The sequence below is a fragment of the Vulpes vulpes genome, chromosome 2 (genome assembly GCF_048418805.1).
Source record: "Vulpes vulpes isolate BD-2025 chromosome 2, VulVul3, whole genome shotgun sequence".
Taxonomy (NCBI): Eukaryota; Metazoa; Chordata; class Mammalia; order Carnivora; family Canidae; genus Vulpes; species Vulpes vulpes.
In genome coordinates, this window is record NC_132781.1 from 21,732,205 (window position 1) to 21,756,269 (window position 24,065).

Sequence of the window (24,065 nt, forward strand, 5' to 3'; positions counted from 1 at the left end):
ATACAGAAAAACACCCAGTGCTCATCCCGTCAAGTGTCCACCTCAGTGCCCCTCACCCATTCCTCTCCAACACCCGCCCTCCTCCCCTTCCACCACCCCTAGTTCGTTTCCCCGAGTTAGGAGTCTTTATGTTCTGTCTCCCTTCCTGATATTTCCCAACATTTCTTTTCCTTCCTTTATATTCCCTTTCACTATTATTCATATTCCCCAAATGAATGAGAACATACACTGTTTGTCCTTCTCCGATTGACGTATTTCACTCAGCATAATACCCTCCAGTTCCATCCACGTTGAAGCAAATGGTGGGTATTTGTCGTTTCTAATTGCTGAGTAATATTCCATTGTATACATAGACCACATCTTCTTTATCCATTCATCTTTCGATGGACACCGAGGCTCCTTCCACAGTTTGGCTATTGTGGCCATTGCTGATAGAAACATCGGGGTGCAGGTGTCCCGACGTTTCATTGCATCTGAATCTTTGGGGTAAATCCCCAACAGTGCAATTGCTGGGTCGTAGGGCAGGTCTATTTTTAACCCTTTGAGGAACCTCCACACAGTTTTCCAGAGTGGCTGCACCAGTTCACATTCCCACCAACAGTGTAAGAGGGTTCCCTTTTCTCCGCATCCTCTCCAACATTTGTTGTTTCCTGCCTTGTTAATTTTTCCCATTCTCACTGGTGTGAGGTGGTATCTCATTGTGGTTTTGATTTGTATTTCCCTGATGGCAAGTCATGCAGAGCATTTTCTCATGTGCTTGTTGGCCATGTCCATGTCTTCATCTGTGAGATTTCTCTTCATGTCTTTTGCCCATTTCATGATTGGATTGTTTGTTTCTTTGGTGTTGAGTTTAATAAGTTCTTTATAGATTTTGGAAACTAGCCCTTTATCTGATAGATCAATGGAACAGAATAGAGAACCCAGAAGTGGACCCTGAAATGTATGGTCATCTAATATTCGATAAAGGAGGAAAGACTATCCATTGGAAGAAAGACAGTCTCTTCAATAAATGGTGCTGGGAAAATTGGACATCCACATGCAGAAGAATGAAACTGGACCACTCTCTTTCACCATACACAAAGATAAACTCAAAATGGATGAGAGATCTAAATGTGAGACAAGAGTCCATCAAAATCATAGAAGAGAACACAGGCAACACCCTCTTTGAACTCGGCCACAGTAACTTCTTGCAAGATACATCCACAAAGGCAAAAGAAACAAAAGCAAAAATGAACTATTGGGACTTCATCAAGATAAGAAGCTTTTGCACAGCAAAGGATACAGTCAACAAAACTAAAAGACAACCTACAGAATGGGAGAAGATATTTAATTTAGCTTTGAACACCAGATATAGTAGCCATACATGTTAAATAAAGGAATCAGTTTATATCTACGTTATTGTTCAAGGTAATAAATAGATGTTATAATCATAGTAAGACCAGAGAAGTTACCAGGATCATATTTTTTAAATGACACATTTATTTTTTGCTATGACAGGATAAAATATGTTTCTTTACATATTTATGGTTATTTTTTATGGTTACAATTAATGGTTCTCTTTTTTTAAGATTTTATTTATTTATTTATTTATTTATTTATTTATTTATTTGAGAGGGAGAAAGCATGAACAGGGGAAGGACAGAGGGAGAGAGAGAAGCAGACTCCTCACTGAGCAGGGAGCCTGACAGGTGGCTCAATCTCAGGACCCTGGGATCATGACCTGAGCTGAAGGCAGACACTTAATCGACTGAGCCACCCAGGTGCCCTTAATGGTTCTTTATATACCACCCTGGTAATTAAGACCCTACTGTAGCTAGTTGGTGGTACCCTATTACAATCAAACTTTTAAGACTTTATATCTGGTGCCAGGTAATGACGGTATATTCCTAGGGTCTAGATGAAAGTAAAGGATTACTCACCCAAAATTAGAAGTTAAAATAATGAACTTAATATAGACTGAACCCTGTTATATTTAAGATAACAAATATCCTGAAGCAATAGCTAGGGATGTTAGACATCAGATTACAAAAAAAAAAAATCTAATTATACATAATTTCATGCTAATCTGGATGATGCCATTTTTCTTCTGGCATGCATAACTTAAATAGAAACACCCAATAATTGTGTATAAAAGCTCAAAGAAACCATCAGCACACAATATTCTGTTCACCTTTGAAGTTACAACTATCTTGTTACAGACAAGGTGAACGTTTCTCTTTCTGTCATGTCTCTCCGATTTTCTAGTGGGTCCAGACATATTTGCTTATGGTCTGGAACCGGATCTGCCAGGCCATCCAGTGGAGGCTCAGGCTTTGCAGGCAGCAATGCATGTGGCAGCTCCTTTGCTGGAAGTGGATTTTCCTGTGCCTTGGGAGGGGGCCTGGGCAGTATTCCTGGGGGGAACCATGCTGGTGGTGTCTTTGGAAGCGCTGCTTGTTCTGGCTTTGCTGGAAGTGAAGGGGGACTTCTGTCTGGGAATGAGAAGGTGACCATGCAGAATCTTAATGACCGCTTGGCATCCTACCTGGATAACGTGCGAGCTCTGGAAGACGCAAATGCTGAACTAGAGAGGAAAATCAAGGGTTGGTATGATAAGTATGGACCAGGATCTTGCCGTGGACTTGATTATGACTATAGCAGATACCATCTAATAATTGAAGATCTTAAGAATAAGGTGAGGAATCACAAATCTGAAAATATTCAAAGTATTTAAAGCTAAGAATTACCTAGCAAAAAGACATAGAACATGAACAGGAAATGCTTCATAACTGTTATCTGTCATTTATATTCATATTTATTTTTTATTTTCATAAATAATTCTTCCTATTAGTCAAAAATAAGCGCTTTGATGCATGAATTTCAAGTAGCTTAAATGTTACTAGTTTTGAAATATATTCATTGATAAGAAAGTGTTGCATTCTAAAAGTTACATGAGTAGATGAGAAGAGATGATCACATTTGTAATTTTTAGAAATTAAAATTCTAAATATTTTGGTTGTCACTTGAGGAAATGAGATATTTTAAAGATTTTATTTATTTATTCATGAGAGACACAGAGACATAGGCAGAGGGAGAAACAGGCTTCCCCCACCCCCACCCCCTCACCCCCACCCCTGTGGGGAGCTCCATGCAGGACTCGATCCCAGAACCCCAGGATCATGACCTGAGCCAAAGGCAGACAATCACTGAGCCACCCAGGTGCCCCAGGAAATAAGATTTTTACGCAGAAGTTCATTGTGTCACATTTTTTATTTCCTGAGATAACAAATTATAAGAGCAGGCTTATTTGTTGTGTCCTCCCTTTTGATTTCTTCTAGATTATCTCTTCCACTACCGCTAATGCTAATGTAATTCTACATATTGACAATGCCAGACTGGCTGCTGATGATTTCCGGCTAAAGTAAGTGATAGAAAACAAACACTCTCTAGAAAAGGTTTCCTGTCTGTTTAATATGTTAAATAAAATTTCAATTTCATCCCGAGTAAAATAAACTATAAAAGATTAAGGAAACTAATGCATGTTATAATACAACAACACCCTATGACACAAAGCATGTTATTACAATCAGCTATACTCGCAGTTTATACCTGTTTATTACATTCTTGGGACAAAACACCACTGTATTTCTATGCCTGGAATAGCGCCAAGCACTATTCCAGGCATAGCTGGTAAATATGCATCAAGCAAGGAAAAATAGTAACGAAAATAAAATTCTAAAGTGGCATATTTTTATTTAATCAGGATCTGCTATCAGAATTTGTATCATTAAATAACTGCCAATTTCCTTGCATAGAACTTGGTAAAATGAGTGGAAGAAGGCTTTCACTGTATGCTTTTATGACATTTTGAGTCCCAATTCAATTTCCAATGTGCCGCTGACAGCAATCAAAGTTTTATTTTATTCTACCTCTTGAAGTAATCTAACTTGTGCTGAAATTCATTGAATGCTCCCCAAGGTACGAGAATGAGCTTGCCCTTCACCAAAACACAGAGGCTGACATCAACGGGCTGCGGAGAGTCCTGGACGAATTGACACTCTGCAGGACTGACCAGGAGCTGCAGTATGAATCCCTGAGTGAAGAGATGAGGTATCTCAAGAAGAACCATGAAGAGGTAGGAGAAATTGTACTTCTAGTCAAATCATGATTCTGTACATTTTAAATACTTTGGGGGGACATTAAATTACAACAGTATTGTTTAAATTATTATAATAGGCTTTTTACTATATGTATTTTTACTATATATGTCATTCATATAATATTAGTTATTATATTAATTATAACTATTAAAATAGTATGCCCATTGTAATAATTTAAACAATGCCAAGGCATATAAAGAATTTCATTTCTCCCACTCTCTAACCTTCTAATCCCATCTCCCAAGGTTATAAATATTAACCATTTGATCTGTACCCTTCCATTTGTTTAGGCTGATATATAATATTTTATCATTTTGAAAATGGTGCATTGCTTTTGCATTCGTACACCCATCTCTGTTTGCACTAGATTATTTCTTTCATTCATAAATGTCTATCCTGAGGTCAACCTTCTCACAGAAGACCTCTCTGACTATAAATGTCATTGTTTTCTCCACTTAATGAGTCTGGCTTTACTTGAGTGTTGAACTCGCCCAATAATATATTATTATTATTATTATTATTTATTTTCATCAATAGTTATTCCTATTAGTCAAAAAATAGGCACTTTGATGCATGAATTTCAAGTATCTTAAATGTTACTGGTTTGGAAATATAGTCGTATATTGTATGTATGTATGTATAGGGTGTATCATTATTTGATACATTATACCAAGCAGCTTCAAACTCCTTTAAAAAAAAAGATTATCCCCAAAATAGTCTCCAAAACAATAGATGATTAAGAAGGCACACAATGAGACGAGCACTAGGTGTTATACTATGTTGGCAAATTGAATTTAAAGAAAATTTAAAAAAAAAAAAAAACAGTAGATGAAAATGTTTCAGAAATCACCCGATGACAGGTTCAAAAAGCCTAAAACCCCAACCCTACTGGCCCCCAAGGAGGTAATTATGGGGGAGGGAAAGGTCAGGAAACATGAAAAAAGAGGGAGAGGGAAGAGTCACAGGGCAGAGGGCTGGGAAGGCAGGCCGCTGGGCTCCCAGCAGGAGCGTGGAAGAGCAGGTGCACGCACCGACCCTACACCCATCGCGTCCTGCACACACTTCCCTGCAGGAAATGAAGGCGCTGCAGTGCGCAGCGGGAGGGAACGTGAACGTGGAGATGAACGCGGCGCCCGGGGTGGACCTCACCGTCCTGCTGAACAACATGCGGGCCGAGTACGAAGCCCTGGCTGAGCAGAACCGCAGGGACGCCGAGGCCTGGTTCAACGAGAAGGTGAGGCCGCCGCCCAGTCCCACGCAGGCCCGCCGGCAGGTGCAAGCCTGCTCACCCCCTGCACCCCCCTTCCAGAGCGCCACCCTGCAGCAGCAGATCTCTGACCACGCGGGCGCCGCCACCACGGCCAGGAACGAGCTGACCGACATGAAGCGCACCCTGCAGACCCTGGAGATCGAGCTGCAGTCCGTCCTGGCAACGGTAGGCAGGCGAGAGCGCGGGTCAGCCTGGATTTTGTGCCTTGAACTGGAACCCTCCTCTTCTTCTCTGTTAGAGCTTTCCCTACAAATCCTTAGAGCAGCAGAGAGCAAGGAAGATAGACTCCGAAACACTCAGAAGGAGAGAGAGACTGTCTGTGTTTCTTCCTCCCTGAGATCCCTGAGGATTTCCTGACTGGCCCCTGCTCAGTGCCCCTTTCACAAAAGTAGCTCACGTCTTCACACAGCCCCTTCCTCGGCCCCACAAAGCAAGCAGCAGCACTATTACCCCACCTGAAAATTAAGTGTCAGGCCAAGGTCAAGGTGGCCACACAAGGCAGACCTTAGGAGCCTCCCCAGCATCTCCTCATATTGATGCAGGCCGATGAAAGCCGCATGGTGCTTTCCATAAGGTAGACAAGAGGGTACATATCTGAAACCCTATGAGCACTGTCAGCCTCTTCATCCCCGCTCATCTCACAGAGCTGGGCATTCAGCCACCTTGGCACCTACTGCCAATTATTTCAGAGGTTACCATGGAGACAATCCAGGACTAAAACTGGCTTTCCTTCTGGGGTGTGAGCTAGCAGCACCCAAAAAGCTTGATTTTGAGAATTAACGCATATACATGGCCCAAGGGTTCCCATTGTCATAGGGGGTTTCATGCTCCCCGAGGACATGAGATTGTAACCCAAAGAGAAGCACCACTATTATACAAATAAGTGCAGTGAGCAGAAAGGGTAAAGATGACCCAAAACTACAGGAAGACCATTTTGATTTAACCATTCTAAAAAGGTAGAGTGCTCTCTTACCAGATAATGTTTAGATTGGAGACTTGTTTTAACCACAGACTGTCAACTGAACCAGGGTGTGCCCCTCTTGTCCTGACCTTGGTCTCCTCTGCAGGAACTGGACCCTCTCCCTGTCACTTGAGGCCCCTGGAGCCCTGCTCTCTACCCCATTCCCTTTGTCCCTGAGACTAGAACCCAGAGGACCTGTGCCTGCTGCTGTATCACTGAGCACAAACTGAGTACAAACCTGCCCTCTCATTTCTGAGATACATTGAAGCAAATAAACTCCTGAGTTCCCAGATCAAAATGTAAGCCCCTTCACATAGGAGGTGATGTTAGAAAGCAGTTAATTCTCTGCAGCCAGGAGTACCATAGTTGGGGCTCAGGAAATAATCTACACAAAAGGCCCATGTTACACAACATAACAGAATTATAGAATAATGGTGGTGTAGAACCTAACTTCCGTACTTGAGATTCATCATAGATGGATTCTAGGCAAGATCTCTATAGTTTAGCACACAAATCACATGTAAGTTGGGAATTGTCTAAATATATAAACTTTCCCTATGCTTCCCGTAGTATGCAAACTTGTAAGTTTATCCTGTTCTCTTTCCTTATCTACAAGCTAACCTTTACAGTGAAAGGCTGTAGATAGAGATAGGGATGCTGTCATCTCTGATTAAGAAGAGTAGTAGCAAACTTAAAAAGGAATACCAGATCTGGGTGGCCCAGTGGGTTAAACATCTGAATCTTGATTTCGGCTCAGGTCATGACCTCAGGGTTGTGAGATCGGGCTCTGCTGGGTAGGGAGCCTGCTTAAGATTCTTTCTCTCCCTCCCCATCTTTCACCGTCTCTAAAAAAAAAAAAAAGAAAGAAAGAAATACCACATGAGGACACATCATCAGGGAAATTAATGTTTCGAACAGCTGAGCACACACTTCACTGACATCTTTGCCTCCTCCCCATCACCATTCTGTCCACCTTCCACTCCTTTGCTCTGGAGAGCCCAGCACCACCCATGTAATGCACCAGTCGGCCCATTTAGTAAATCAGTGGTTCTTAGCCCCATCCAACCCCATGTCTGCCTGTTATGATGAATATTTATTTTATAACTCCCTCTTTGTCCTAGAATGAAGTCAACAAATGATATACTTAGCAATACAAAAAAAATGATTTAAAAAACCCCACTATACTGCCATAACTGCAATGAAAAGGAAAACTATAAGTATTTTTAAATAAAATCTATTTAACTTGTAAACACTTAGGCCCAAATACCCCAGAACATGTAATGACAGAGACAGAAGCTTACCCCTTCCCTTGACAAATAGTTTTATTTTAAATGATGCAATATCAGGAGTGGCTCCATGCAAGAAGAACAGGAAAATGAGAGTGCGAATGGGGGTGGACACTCAGAAAATAACTAATATCAGGAGAAGAAATAACCACCCAGATGTACTTATCTATGGTAAGGGGAGAAGATAATTACTTTGATTGGAGTAGACATCACACGACCAGACAGATGACAGGCTGTCCAAGTGGAAAGGAGGAGGTGTAATATTCATAAGAGTAGTGTGGAAATAATGACCTGTACTGTGCTATGAATATATCTCTTGTGTTGAAAGCCCACCCCCATTAAGACATTCATTCTTTCTCAAGTACTCTATAAAAGGCCTTTGAATAACAACAGCAAATCCGGAACAAATCAGAAAAGGAAACAGCAGCACACAAGGCCTTGGAGCAGTGGTGGGGTAGGTCTCTAGGGTCAGTGGCAGAAAATGATCAAAAAACCAAAACCAACCCCAAAGTAAATATGTAATGTCAATATATAAAATTTCCAATATGATTTCTTATGGCACTATCCCCTCCACCAAAAGAGTTTTTCTCTGCATGATAGGAAATATTACCTAAATATCACAAAAGTCCATCGAAACAGTCAAAAGTCTCATGGGAAAGGGCCATTTATGCCATATCAGGTCATCCAGCATGCCGCCCCTCCACCCCATAAATGCCTGTGACTTCCCCTTCCTCTGCACCTCCCATGTTGTTGTGATGATCCCCACAGATTTCCAAAACTCACCTAGAAAGCAGTGCTGCTGTTTGCTGAGAAGGGCTGGTCTGCATAGTCCTCCAAGTGGCTTCATCCTTGCTGTGACATCTCTTGTCCTCAGAAACACTCCCTGGAGTGCTCCCTGACCGAGACCGAAGGCAACTACTGCACACAGCTCGCCCAGATCCAGGCTCAGATCGGGGCCCTGGAGGAGCAGCTGCACCAGGTCAGAACCGAGACCGAGGGCCAGAAGCTGGAGTATGAGCAGCTGCTTGACATCAAGGTCCACCTGGAAAAGGAAATTGAGACCTATTGCCACCTGATTGATGGAGATGGGAAGTAAGTAACACCATTTGAAAATCCGGTATTTTGGGATGCCTGGGTGGCTCAGTGGTGAACAACTGCCTTTTAGCTTGGGTTGTGATCCCAGGGTCCTGGGGTGGAGATCTGCATCAGGCTCCCCACAGGGAGCCTGCTTCTCCCTCTGCCTAAGTCTCTGCCTCTCTATCTATGTCTCTCATGAATAAATAAAACAGATCATAAAAAAAAATGAAAATCCAGTATTTTATCAGATAGGTTTTTACCTATTTTAAACCACAACCATGGGCTGTCCATGTTCCATGCCTCCAATCCTTTTCTTCTTCATTCCATCTGCAGTCATCCCTTCCATATTTTGTACATCACAGCCCCTTCTTCATCTGCTTTGGATGACCCCAGTCATCCCTGCAGATGACCCTATTCATTATCCATGTTAATCATTCTAGGTTTTGAGATTATTCCCCACCAGGCTTTACCCATCTTTCGCTCCCTTCCAAATATCATTGCTGCCCTCAAATAAACATAGTCTGTGCAACCCCCAGGATCTATATGTTAAAAAAATAAAAGGTAGGGATGCCTGGCTGGCTCAGTTGGAGCAGTATGCGATGTTTGATCCTGGGGTTGTGAGTTCAAGTCCCACATGGGTGTAGAGATTACTTAAATAAATAAGGGAGGCAGGGCAAGATGGCAGAAGAGTGGTCCCCAAGTCACCTGTCCACACCAACTTATCTAGATAACTTTCAAATCATCCTGAAAACCTACGAATTCGGCCTGAGATTTAAAGAGAGAACAGCTGGAATGCTACAGTGAGAAGAGTTCGCACTACTTAAATAAATAAAAAACGTAAAAAAAAAAAAAAAAAAAGGAGTAAGTGTCCTGGGTGGCTTAGGAGGTTAAGCCTCCAACTCTTGATTTTGGCTCAGGTCATAATCTCAAGGTTGTGAAATCCAGCCCTGTGTTTGGCTCTCCACTGGGCAAGGAGTCTGCTTAAGATGCTGTCTCTCCTTCTGCCCCTCTCCCACTTCTCTCCCTCTCTTAAAAAAAAAAAAAGCATTACTTTCATTAAAAAAGTATATATTTATAAATGTATATATAGACTATGTACGTATATCAATATGCATATATACTCTCCTTAGGTTTAAATTCTTGGGTTAGGGCAGCCCCCGTGGGGCAGCGGTTTAGCGCCACCTGCAGCCCAGGGTGTGATCCTGGAGATCCGGGATCCAGTCCCGCGTCGGGCTCCCTGCATGGAGCCTGCTTCTCCCTCTGCCTGCGTCTCTGCATCTCTCTCTCTGTGTTTCTCATGAATATAAATAAAATCTTTAAAAATAAATAAATAAATAAATTCTTGGGTTAAAGAAAATCAAATGGAAATAAAGTTGTTTTATGTCCTCTCTTTAGAAGACATTTCATTATTTTCACCTCCTACAAATGTTTAATATTTTCCTTTATAGAAAACTAATATCTGTTCTTGGCATACAAAGTTCACTTGAGGGCAGCCCGGGTGGCTCAGCGGTTTAGCGCCGCTTTCAGCCCACGGCCTGATCCTGGAGACCTGGGATCGGGACCCACAGGGGCTCCCTGCATGGAGCCTGCTTCTCCCTCTGCCTGCGTCTCTGTCTCTGTCTCTGTCTCTCTCTCTCTCTCTCATGAATAAATAAATAAAATATTCAAGAAAAAAAAAACAAAGTTCACTTGAGTTCATGTTCATCATTTGACTCAATGAATATTTAAGTGGTAAACTATTGTCACTATTAAATGATATTGAAGAATATAGATATATAGATACAGATATAGATATAGATATATTAAAGAATAAACTGGGATTTTTTTTCAGCTCGTGCTCCAAATCAAAGGGCTTTGGATCAGGAGGCTCAGGGAATTCATCCAAAGGTAATAAAATCTAGTTCTATTTCTACTGCAAGTACTTTCATGTTAATGGCAATCATATAGTGTGGCAACATTTGTATTTAAATAATTTTAATTAAAGTACTCTGAAGTTAAAGTATTACTTTAAGTGGATAAAATTATACTAAACTATTATTATAAATCTACACATACTCTCTCATCAAAGTGTACATAATATGTTATATCACAGCTAGCACTGGAATTCTTCCTCATGTAATCTTTTAGCTGGAATATGTGTATTCACAGGTGTTTTATTTCTAGAGTTATCCAAAACCACACTGGTAAAGACAGTGGTTGAAGAGATAGATCAACGTGGTAAAGTTCTATCATCAAGAGTTCACTCCATTGAAGAAAAGACATCTAAAGTGACCAGTGGCAAAACAGAGCAAAAGGTTCCTTTCTAGCCGCCATAGAGAAAAGAACAGTCTGGGAAAGGATCCTGCACAACTACATTATTCTAAATAATCAAGGAATTTTTTTAAAAACCAACTTTCTGCCCTTAATAATAAGTTACTTAGCAAAAATGCTTTTTTTCTTAGCTAATTTTTACAGGGTTTTGGGTGTCTGTTTTCAAATAAATAAAAAAGTGGATGTTCACTCCTTTCCATTCACTCATAACCAATAAACAATTATTTGAGTTTTCTTTCCTACATCACAATCATGGGTATACATTTATGGAATCTATTTTCATTGCCTTTCACTCTAGTTTTAAATAATAGTGAATATCACGTGGCACTTAAATATTAATATTCACTAGGCATAATCTTTAAATATCTGACCCTTTTGCATGGACAAATAACTAGGAAAAAAAATAGAAATTCTCCTGTGATTGAAAAGTTCCATCACTAGATGGCGCCTCCTGGTATCTTACCAATGAGCCTATCAAACTTCCTGGGGATCTGGATACTTACCAGGGTACTTGTTCCCCTATAATCAAGATTAACTCTGGGAAGATCCACAGCATTGAGCCTCCTGTGAATGACTTTTTTCCTAGAGCAAACTTTCTGTCAAGCTCCAGATAGCATCTAGCTCAGGCTTTGCAGGCCATAAGGTCTCTTTTTTCAACTACTTGGCTAAACCATTGTAGCAGAAAACAGCCATAGACAATCAGTAAATGAATGAACATGACTGTGTTCCAATAAAACTATTTATGGATACTGCAACTCAAATTGCAACTAAGTTTGACATATTATGATATATTATTCTTCTTTTGATTTTTTCCTAACCATTTAAAAATGTAAAAACCATTCTTAGCTCATGAGCTATATGAGAACAGGTGGCAGACCACATTCAACCCACCAACACCTGGTCTAGAACTTAAAATCTCATGAGGGTGATGAACGTTATGGTTATTGCGTCTTTCTATGTTTCCAGATCAAAACGTATGGTAAGGAATCCTAACAAATGTTAAATTCCCTAAAAGGAAAGCAGCTCTCCTATTTCTGTTATGTGGCCTGATTCTAATGAGAAGCTCCAATGAAGGCAGGACTGCTATCCAAAACACAACAGCTTGGGAGTTCAAAGAAGTGACAAAGGATGGGATGTTTACAAAATCTTGAGCCAAAGGGATCAAATGAAGTTAATACTAGAAATTCATGGGCAAATAATCTCCCAAGTATAGAGTGTACAGGGCTAGCAGCATAATTTGCAGGGCTAAGTGCAGGATGAAAAGTTGGAGTCCCTTGTTCAAAAATCGGGGGGGGGGGGGGAGTATCATTAAAGGCACTAAAATATGGCATTTTCCCTATCTTCTGCAGTCATACAGTCTACTTGTCATGTTTTTTTAAATTTGTCATTTAATATCATTCTAAGTAAATAAAAATTAAAAATTTTAAGTTATTGGCATAAATTTTTCCATTCATTTTTATGTTGAGAAATACCCATTTTAAATTGACAAAAAAAAAGAACATTTAACTGGAGCACCTGGGTGGCTCAGTTGGTTAAGCATCTGCCTTCAGCTCAGGTCATGGTCCCAGGGTCCTGGGATCCAGCCCCATATTGGGCTTTTTGCCCAATAGGGAGTCTGCTTCTCCCTCTCCTTCTGTTGTTCCCCTGCTTGTGCATGCGTGCATGCTCGCTCTCTCTCTCTCTCTCTCAAATAAATAAATAAAATATTTTTTAAAAAAGAACATTTAACTTGTGTACAGAATCACTAAAATAACACAATTCATATTTTATAGCTGATACATGTGAAGGGAAGGAAAATTCTTCTTCAACTCTACAAAGTCTTCCATCTCCACTAAGAATTAATTTACAGGGGTCAGATTAACAGAAGAAAAGAAACAAAGTCATTTATGTGTGCACAGAGACCCACTATTCAATTTGAGACCCAAAGAAATGACCAAAGCTGGCAGTTTTTATACTTTTTAGACAACGAGAAAATTAATCTGTGAGCAATTGACAGAACAAGGAAAACATAGCTTTGGGAGCTTCAATTCATAAGAAATTCTAAACAGAATTCGGGCTGTAGTAGTAAATCAGTAAAAAGTAGCAAGAGTCATTTATACAACCTTCTTGCCTCTAAATTCTCCATCTTCAGTAATAAGGATCTCTCTTTACCTCTTTGTATAGGGAGGGTAAGCTTCACACAGGAAATTTATTTGCTGCTTTCAGGGCAACAGAGGAGGTCTGAGTGTCCTTCTGCACAGGCTATCCCTTAAGTAGCTTTTATTTAAAATAGTCAATATGCCAGGGACACCTGGGTGGCTCAGTCAGTTAAGCATCTGCCTTCAGCTCAGGTCATGATCCCAGGGTCCTGGGATGCAGCCCTGCATCAGGCTCCCTGCTCAGTGGGGAGTCTGCTTCTCTCTCTGACCCTCCCCCTCATATTCTCTCTCTCTCTCTCTCTCTCTCTCTCTCACTTACTCTCTCTCAAATAAATAAAATCTTTAAAAAACATAAAAAATAATATAGTCAATATGCCAAAGTGGCATAGTTTGGGGCAGGCTACCCTTGGTTGGCCCCTACACATAGACATGTATTTTGTTCTTACCAAAAGTGGAAACTGCACCAAACCAACTCAACTGGTTATCTTTCACTCCTTTATCTGCTCCCATTTTACCAACACTAGCCATCACTGGCATAGTGATGAGTAAAAAAAAAGACAGGAAAAGGAACTGTGGGTTGCCCTATCTTTCTATATCATTGTTTTCAGCATAAGCGGCTGGCTCATAAAGGAATGCAACAGTAAGTGATAGGGTTCCTGAGTAGTTCGTGTTCTTTGGAACACCACTGCCTTCTTTCTACATTTGAAACAAATTCCATTTGAATGGAAAAGCTCTTGGGGTTGTCAGAAACCCTGCTTACTCATAGACGTACTTACCTAGCATGTGCTTTGAGTTTCACCAAACTCCACAGGATGGGTCCACCAGAATGCTGTGCACCTGGGCATTGCATATGCTACATGCTGCTGTAAGGAAAAACTGCAGATAAACATATTTCCATACTCCTCTGCTCAAACTCTTATCCTATTGTCCCAGCAGGCTTCACTTACAAGATACAAGTTCCGAGATAAAATTAAGAATATCAAGATGGCAACAGAAGAACATTAAATCTAGTATGGGGTCCTTCTGAACATGAAACCTTGTGTCCTACACAGGTTTCATGCTGATGAAGCCAGACCCATTTATCAGATGTGCTCATAATACATTGATTTTAAAAACATTCTTCATGGTGATCGGCTTTTCATGGTGTGATATTGTGATTTATAATAAGAAACATATTTTTGTCCCATTCCTGGCACAGAATTACTAAAACCCTTAGAATTTCCAAGGGATCTAGAGCTATCAAGGTTCTTTTGTGATGTTAATGAGGAGACTTTGGGAAGTTAAAAGGAAACTAAAGAAGAAACTAAAGAAACTATCTTTAAGGAAACTAAAGATGGGGGATGCTTGTCAGCCAATCGCGTGAGTAGAGAATTGGAATTTTCAGTCCCACCCCCAACCCCACCTCCTAGGAGTGGAGGGGAGGGAGATGGAGTTTGAGTTCAATCGCCAAAGGCCAATGATTTGATCAATCACACCCAAGTCAGGAAGCTTCCAGAAAAACCCAAAAGGATGGGGTTTGCAGGGCTTCCAGGTTGATGAACACATGGAGGTTTGGGGAGGATGGTGCACCTGGAGAGGGCACAAAAGCTCTGCACCCTTTCCCCATACCATGCCTTCTACATCTCTTCCATATGACTGTTCCTGAGTTCTATCCTTTTATAATAAACCAGTGATCTAGTGAGTAAAATGTTTCTCTGAGTTCTGTGAACCACTCCAGCAAATTAATCAACCCAAGGAGAGGATCCTGGGAAAACTTTTGATCTATAGCCATTGGGTTAGAAGCATAAGTGATAACCCAGACTTGAGTTTGGGGTCTGAAATAGTTGAAGGTAGAGTGAGCAGTCTTATAGGACTGAATCCTTCATCTATCTCCAGGTAGACAGCATCATAATTGAGTGTGGGAGAATTTTTGCTGGTTTCAAAGCATTGCTTGGTGTGGGGGAAAAAAATCCACACCTGGAACTGGAATCAGAGTTGTACTCCCTCAGTAGTATAGGGAGCACACATTGCCTTTGTGGTACTGGTGCTGTTGATGTGACAAGATTAAAAAGAAAAGCAAATAACTCTAAGTCATCGTTTTTAAAAAAAGAAAGAAAGGAATTACAAGTCATATGCCCCCCACGCAGCAAACCAAGACTTAATTACAGTTTCGACCTCTTCCAGGAATGTGACCTTTTATGAGTCAATCTGAAATTTCCTGATCAGCACTGGTGAGGTCATCTGCATGATTTAAAAAAAAAAAAAAAAAAAAAAAAAACTGTGTTTCCCTTTCCTCAGAAAAGAAGAAGTAACCATCCTTTTCTTTTTTTTCTGTTGCTAATAACCTCTTGCCCCACCCTCCTTCCTAAAAATCCTCCCGTTTTGTACAGCTTGTCATAGCATCTCCCTGTCTGTAACAAGGGATGCTGCCCAATTCATGCATCGCTTAATAAAGGCAATTTGATCTTCAAATTTACTCAGTTGAATTTCGTTTTTTAACAATATCTTGCCAAGGGAACCAACCAGAATTCCTTGTGTATCTATTTAGCAAAGGAACAGATGTAAAATTAACTTCTGGGTGTCTCCTTTATATTCTGTTGAGTTCATAGGATTGAAGGAAGTATCCCATCCTCAGAACTTAAGTCTTAAATCTGTCCTTCTCTTCAGGGAGAATGAGAATTCATCATGGCCTCTTGGTCTATGATTTTCCTTTGCTCAGCAGAATTATGGGGCTTCTGAGTTTTTTAGGAGTTCTACTAATAATTAACATATTTTCTCCAAACCTTGAAGGTTGCTTTTTGCTGTGGTGAGTTTCTACACTGAAGGTACCTTCAAGGAATCAGTTGCCATCTGAAGGAGAAGGACTTCAGATACTGTGCTTGGGAGGTTGTTAAAGCAGAAATCACAAACTGATATGTTTTCTTTTAACAAACACCCAAGATCTGTGGACGCTCATTACAAGAGAAGTGAATTATTATTTGTTATTGGGTGTTGCAAACGCATTGCTATTGCTGTTTCTCTTTTAATTTTTTAATCTTTTTGGTCATCATACAGAATTTTATAATGCCTTGTCTCATGTATAGATAAATGTCCATCATAGGTTTAGAGTTTTACATCTGAGAAAGGTCTTTGTCATGCCAGCATGATAAGTAAAATTGCCCATTTTGTTTTAGTACTTTTGAGATGATCATAGGATTTTTGTCATATGACATTTTATGCATCTAGTATTTAACCATCCTCATTTCCTATAAATAACTCCCTTGGAATAGTATATGCTATTTCATATACTATTGAATTTTATTTGCTAATATTTGGTTTAAGATTGTGTATTTCCCGAATATGTCTTTTCTCTGAGAACTGGTTTCCCCTAAAGTTCTCATTGCCTGTGTTTGGATCTTATTCAGTGTAAAGATTTTTTTGCTTTTATTTCTAATCCTTTCCTAAGTTATATCTTCTCATTTCTAAGTGTCCTAATTATGGTTTATGTTGCTTGTTTTTTCTTCCATCATTTTTAATGCATTTTAGATCACTTCGAAATGGTAAGTTATACCTTAATTTGTTTTGTTGACATGTCTTTCTGGCATACTTTCATTTTCTATAGAGATGTAACGCAGCTCCTAATTTTTTTTTGTTTTTGTGTGCTAACATTTTGTGGGATTTTATCTTAATCCTTTTCTTCTCATTTTTCAAGCAATTCATGTTCCTTAACCTCTAGAATGAGTATAGTTCCGCAAGGCTTTTCTAACTATACATACCTCCCATTTCTTGTTTTTCATCTAGGGATCAAAAATATATTGGCTTCAGGATCCCTGGGTGGCCCAGTGGTTTAGCGCCTGCCTTCGGCCCGGGGCATGATCCTGGAGTCTCAGGATCGAGTCCCACATTGGGCTCCCTGCATAGAGCCTGCTTCTCCCTCTGCCCGTGTCTCTGCCTCTCTGTGTGTGTGTCATGAATAAATAAAAAAAATCTTATTTATATATATATATATACACATATATACATAGGTTTGATTTCAAATTTCTTCTCTTTTCCTCTCCTCCACTATATCTGGACCTTCTCTTCCCTTCATCTCTACTGACCCTATTCTGATCAGTTGAGATTCTTCTTCCTGGGGTTTCTTCTCATGGGAGGGGGCACTCTCCTGGAAGGGAAACACAGCTGGTTGGTTTTGAGAATTCACAGGGTCTAGACTATTTCCGTCTCAGCTCATGCAAGATTCTTTTCACTCACTTGCTTCTGAATAGGCAAAACTCTCCCAGTTTTGAGGGCAGATAGGGTTAGAGGTCTACAGAAAAAGAAAGATGAGTCATAGCTTTCTTAACATAAGAAAAGTCACGTAAGGCCCCCAGCCATTCTGTGGTCTGTGCCTGACCAGCCATTTTGTGATCTATGCCTGACCAGCACTACTTGCCCAAACACACTTCTTGCAGGACTTCCTAGGAGGAATAACCAAAAAAATGCAAAAATCTCAGTAGTTAAGGATTTTAAAGGACTAATGAGAATGCAGAAACTAAGTCTCTACCAGGCCTGGAAATAGCCTAACCATATCAGACACAACAAATCAAGGATAAGACTTCCAGTACTGTTTCAAACTAAAGATTGACCCAGTGCACATCCTTGAGTTGTTTTTTTTACAGAATTTAAACCCTTTTGAGCAGTCAAATACCAGACTAACTAGAGCAGAGAATTGGTAATGCTGCCCCCCGCCCCATGACTTTAATCAATTAAAACCTGGACTCTGTCCACTTAGCATGACTTTTGCCCCAATTCTCTACTGAATTCTCCCTCACCAAGCTCCATCCGTGAATACACATGCACTCTTACCTTAAAACTTCCTAATTTTTAAAAAATATTTTATTTATTTATTCATGAGAATACACAGAGAGGAGAGAGAGAGAGAGAGGCAGAGACACAGGCAGAGGGAGAAGCAGGCTCCATGTAAGAAGCCCGATGTGGGACTTGATCTCGGATCTCCAGGATCACACCCTGGACTGAAGGCGGCATTAAACCACTGAGCCACCCGGGCTGCCCAAAACTTCCCAATTTTTGTTGTTTGGGGAGACACTGCTTTGGGAAATAGTCATGGTGTTCTCCTGACTTGGTGCAAGTCAAACCCTTTCTTTTTTTTTTATAATAAATTTATTTTTTATTGGTGTTCAATTTGCCAACATATAGAATAACACCCAGTACTCATCCTGTCAAGTGCCCCCTCAGTGCCCATCACCCATTCACCACCACCCCCTCCCCTTCCACCACCCCTAGCTCGTTTCCCAGAGTTAGGAGTCTTTATGTTCTGTCTCCCTTTCTGATATTTCCTACCCATTCCTTCTCCCTTCCCTTCTATTCCCTTTCACTATTATTTATATTCCCCAAATGAATGAGAACATATAATATTTGTTAAACCCTTTCTTTTCCTAGTCTTTGGTTTGGTTGTGTCTTTTGGCTCCACATGCAAAAGAGGCGAACCCAGTTTCAGGTTATAGTTTCACCTGCTCTCCTCAGGTTATAGTTTCACCTGCTCTTCTCAAATTCACCTGCTGTCCTTTTTCAATCAGCTTTCCATAATTCTCCTGTAATCAGACCCTTCAAGCACCTCTGGATATCCTCTTCTTCCCACAGAAGTGTTCTTCTTTTTTTTTTTTTTAATTTTTTTAAAATTTATTTATTATAGTCACACAGAGAGAGAGAGGCAGAGACATAGGCAGAGGGAGAAGCAGGCCCCATGCACCGGGAGCCCAACGTGGGATTCGATCCCAGGTCTCTAGGATCGCGCCCTGGGCCAAAGGTAGGCGCCAAACCACTGCGCCACCCTGGGATCCCGCACAGAAGTGCTTCTAACATAAACCTTGCAGGTCTTCGGGCTCCCTGCATGGAGCCTGCTTCTCCCTCTGCCTGTGTCTCTGCCTCTCTCTCTCTCTCTCTGTGTCTCTCATGAATAAATACATACATACATACATACATACACACATACATCTTAAAAAAAAAAAGACCTGCAGGTCTTATGGCAAATGATAATTTGTTCTACCAGCTTACATTTTGGGTTTCGTGGTCACCTCAATTTGTTATAAAAGTTGTACATGGGTATCTGGTTTTGTGATATAATTGTTCTGTGTAATTTCTATGTGAAGATTCAAAAGTTCTGCCACCATTGCCATGATTTCCCAGACTCTATGCCTTATTCTTGAAAGATAATTTTGCTTGGTGCTCAGTTTTAATGTGATATTTTTCTTAATATTTTTTCTTAATATTTTTTCTTAATATTTTGTGGGCACCTGGGTGATGCAGTTGGTTAAGTGTCCAACTCTTGGTTTCAGCTCAGGTTGTGATATTATGGAATGGGAGATGGAGTCCTGCATCAGGCTCTGCTCTTAGTACAGAGTCTGCTTGAGTTCCTCTCTCCTCTGCTCCTCCTCTCCTCTCTCTAAAATAAATAAATAAATCTTAAAAAAATATCTTCTGCAGAGATCATTCCAGTGTCTTTGATTTCTATTGTTGCTCATGGAAGCTGCAGACAGTCTAATTATGGTTCCTTTATAGATGATCTCTATTTTCTCTGCTGCTTTTCCTTGTCTTTGGTGTTCTTCAGCATCACTATAATGCTACTTGAAGCAGATTCTTAAATTCACTTTGCCTTTAAAATTGGAGGGCTGGGATCCCTGGGTGGCGCAGCGGTTTGGCGCCTGCCTTTGGCCCGGGGAGCAATCCTGGAGACCCAGGATCGAATCCCACGTCGGGCTGCCGGTGCATGGAGCCTGCTTCTCCCTCTGCCTGTGTCTCTGCCTCTCTCTCTCTCTCTGTGACTATCATAAAATAAATAAAATAAAATAAAATTGGAGGGCTGTTTCTATTCTATAAAACTCTTACCCTCTGCCCCATTAGTATGGTCTCTAAGGAGACTCCAGTGAAAAATATGTCAGAGTTTCTCTCCAATCTCCCTCTCTTTCTTTCTCCTTTTCTCCCTCTCTCCCTCTGTCTCATTCTCTTTCATTTAGGAAAATAAGGTTTTATTTTTCCTACAATTTATTTATTTCTTCCTTAGTTATGTCATATCTGTTGCTTAATCCTCAGGTAAAATTCTCAATTTCAGTTATTATATTTCCCATTTTTTAAATTGAAGTATAATTAACACATGATGTTATATTAGTTGCAGATGTACAATATAGTGATTCAACAGTTCTAGGATGCTCAGTGTTCATCTAGATAAGCTCTCTCTCTCTCTCTCTCTCTATCTCTATCTCTATCTCTATCATGTCTATCATAAATAAATAAAATCCTAATCCTCTTCATCTATTTCTTTTGTTTCCATTTCTTTTTAAAATATATCTAGTCATTTTTTATAGTTATTCATTCAGAACACTTCCATTTCTCTCTTTCACTTCCCTAAACACAAAAAACACATTTTTTTTTGCATACATTTCCTTGTAATTGCATTATCATTGGTGTTTGACGTCCTATTCTGTAGACCGTAGTTAGTTTTGGCTCTTAGTCATATGTGTTTATTTCCTCATATGTTTATTTTATTTTGAGTTCATATGTGGTCGGAATTTAACTTTGGGAGTCATGTAGGGCCAAGACTGAGATGATTTCTCCAGGGGAATGTGAAGCAGTACCAACCTGAAAACATCTTTTTAAATTTTTTTTTAATTTTATTTTTAAGTAAGCTCCACACTCAGCGTGGAGCCCAACACAGGCCTTGAACTCACAACTCTGAGATTAAGACCTGACCTCATATCAAGAGTTGGACAACCAAGCAAGCCACTCAGACACCCCAACCTGAAAATATCTTAAATGAATTTCTTGGATTGGGGTTCTCAGACTAAATTTGACTGTATCAGAGTAAGGCTGTGATTATAAGTCATTATCAAATATCAATAATATTCACATTATCAGATTTTTACTTAGTACCATTGACAACAGAATGACTTGCTGGTTTCTCCATTTCGCCATCATGGAGACTTTTCTAACTTCATCATTTCTACTGATGATATAGGCTTTGGGGGCATACAGCTTTAAGTGGGGTCTCAAGTTCAGCTATGACACTTGGTCGGGTCCAAATCTTACTTCTCAGTGGAGTTTTTAACCAAAAAATCTTTCTAATCTAAGCATATTTCTAAGATAACTCGAGCTTCTATGTCTGCTCACCATTCATGTTCAGCTCTGTGTGTGTGTGTTTTTTAAATGTTTTCTTTTATTTTCTTTTGAGCTTAGGTATGAATTTAAAAAACATTTTACAATATCATCTAGTCTTATTTAACTATTAGACATGGAGATACCATAGTGTCTATTTTTAAACTAGATTTATATCAACTTTATTTGTAAATTTTACAGTGAAATATCCAATGTGCACTTGAGATTTTTTTCTTGATTAGTTTGTAAAAAGTTTTCCTTTTTATTCAAGTAATGAATGCATTTTAACAGTTAAATTGTGCTAAAAACAAAAACAACAGTGTCTTTTTCTCTCCCTTCTTTTGCCTCAAGCCCTGCTTTCTACAGGCAACCACTTACAACTCTTTTAGCTGTTCCTTGTCATCTTTATCTCTAGATTTTTAAATACTATGTTTTATTCAATATTTCTTGATTTATCAATTTTTCTTATTATATACTGTACTCTTAAAAGAAAGTTGAGAGTTTTTCCTTTGCCACCTTCCTTCTCTTCCTAACATAGCTATACCACAGTATTTGGTTAGATCAATGTTGAGTTACTCATCATTATGGCTAAATAGATATTGTTCATTGTTGCATTGAGTGGTAGATGCCATGTTTTTTGTGCAACTTTTTGTTTTTCATACAAGCAATATTTTTTTAGCATTTGTACTAACCTAGTTTCCTATATATCTTCATCTCTCATGCCTCTTTCTTACACGAACAAAACCATCCATCTTTTCCATCTACCTCCTACAGCCCTCACACTCAGAATCCTCCCACCTCATATTTATTTTTCTGACTTGCTACCCAGCTATCATCGGGGACATTCATTCAGTGCACCTGTACTGGGGCCCTATTTCTCGGATTCTAAGCTTTTTCCTTTTCTTGTTCATTTTTCGCTCTAGTGATTTCCTGACAAAGTAGTGAGGAAGATAAATATTTTGAGACCTTTCATGTCTGAAGATATTTTTATTCTACCCTCACTCATGATTAATTGTCAGAGTAGAGAATTTTATGTTGGACTTCATTTTCAAGTAGAATTTTGAGGGCATTCTTCACTGGAGTCAGGGCTTCCAGGATTGTTGAGAAGTCCAGAGCCATTCTGATTTCCCCATCACTGGATGTGTGTTGTCTTTTCTTCTGATATTTTAAGTGTTCTCTTTTTCTCCATGGTTCTCTAAAATAAACTGAGCACGTGCTCTGCTGTGATTCCTTTTCATTTATTACTTACAGTCATTGGTAGTCTCTTTCAATTTAGAAGCTCAGTCCTTTAGTTCTGGGGAGTATTATAAAATATGCTTATAAAATAATTCCTTCATCATTTTACCATTCTCTCTTTCTGAAAGATTTACTTAAGGTTGCTCTTCTTGGACTAAACCTCTAATTTTTATTTTTTTAAGATTTTATTTTATTTTTTTTTTAATTTTTTATTTATTTATGATAGGCACACAGTGAGAGAGAGAGGCAGAGACGCAGGCAGAGGGAGAAGCAGGCTCCATGCACCGGGAGCCCAACGTGGGATTCGATCCCGGGTCTCCAGGATCGCGCCCTGGGCCAAAGGCAGGCGCCAAACCGCTGTGCCACCCAGGGATCCCTATTTTTTTAAGATTTTATTTATTTATTCATGAGAGACACAGAGAGGCAGAGACATAGGCAGAGGGAGACATAGGCGGAGATTCCACTGGGAGACTCAAACCCTTGACCCATGGATCATGACCTGAGCTGAAGGCAGGTGCTCAACCACTGAGCCACCCAAGTGCCCCAAACTTCTAATTTTCTAATCTTTTCTCTTATCCATCTTTTGACCTTCATTCAACTGTTAGGGAGATTTTTTTTCTTTTTGAATCTTATTTGCCAACCCACCTATTGAAGTTATTTTGGAATTTATTTTTTAATTCTTAGGGCCCTTTCTTGTGCTCTGCTGTTCAATTTTAATAATACTGTATTCATGTTTCAAATATGTAGTATTTTTCTTACTCCTAGGGGCATTAATGATAGGTAGTTTCTTTTTTAAAGTTTTATTCAGGTTCCTTTATTGTTTGTATCTAAGTGCCATTCTTTGATTCTTTCTTTGTGTCTTTGTGTTTCATGTTGGAGTGTTTTTTAATATATGGTGATTATTGAAATTTTGCTCATCCTTAAGTAAGGCCCTAAATACTCAGAGGCTGTATGTGGTGTGTGTTTATTTCACTCCAGAGTAGGTAGGTAGTAAGCACTCTTCTGTGGGAAACACTCAAGTACCTGCAGGTCTTTTCTCTAGAACTCTTCAGCTACCCCAGAGAAAGACCCAACAACCAGAGATGGCATCTAATCTGCAGAGTCTAAGGCAAAATAAAAATGTCAGGTCCCTTGTTCCAAAGTCAGGAAAAAGTTAAGTTAGGGGTACTAACACTTAAATATTTTCCTTTAAAAATGTTTTATTAAAACATATAATAGAATAGTAATACATACATAATATAATCTTACAAATTGCAAAATAACATTTTTATGTCATAATTTTTCGTAATATAATAAATTATAATGCTTTATTAATATAATTTCTTGATCAATAGATTTCTCTGACTTGATTTTCTGTAAATTCACTTATTAGGTCATGAAAATTTATATTTTTAGCAACTTCATTTTCAATCTATATAATTGAAAGTAATGTCCATTGTTCTTGGCAAATGCAAGATCTCAAATAATCTCAACTGGAAAGAACAACACGAGCAGAGACCAAAAGGAGGGAGGCAAGAACAGTAAAATGAAGGAATGAACAAG

The 24,065-nt window shown here is 39.5% G+C and overlaps 1 protein-coding gene across 3 annotated transcripts in view; it reads left to right on the top strand.

The window, feature by feature from the left end:
- Positions 1-2,152: 2,152 nt before the first annotated feature.
- LOC112917758 (keratin, type I cytoskeletal 28) overlaps positions 2,153-24,065 on the top strand; it is a 29,101-nt gene continuing 7,188 nt past the window's right edge. The window contains exons 1-8 of one of the 3 annotated variants that reach the window (XM_072747277.1): positions 2,153-2,674; positions 3,318-3,400; positions 3,958-4,114; positions 5,212-5,373; positions 5,449-5,574; positions 8,531-8,748; positions 10,565-10,620; positions 10,882-11,261. In XM_072747277.1, the coding sequence (XP_072603378.1) occupies positions 2,225-2,674; positions 3,318-3,400; positions 3,958-4,114; positions 5,212-5,373; positions 5,449-5,574; positions 8,531-8,748; positions 10,565-10,620; positions 10,882-11,039 (1,410 nt within the window). In that variant the 5' untranslated portion in view covers positions 2,153-2,224 and the 3' untranslated portion in view covers positions 11,040-11,261. Of the gene's footprint in view, positions 2,675-3,317; positions 3,401-3,957; positions 4,115-5,211; positions 5,374-5,448; positions 5,575-8,530; positions 8,749-10,564; positions 10,621-10,881; positions 11,262-24,065 lie in introns of those variants that run through there. The other 2 variants (XM_025995716.2, XM_025995715.2) reach the window with 2 other exon arrangements.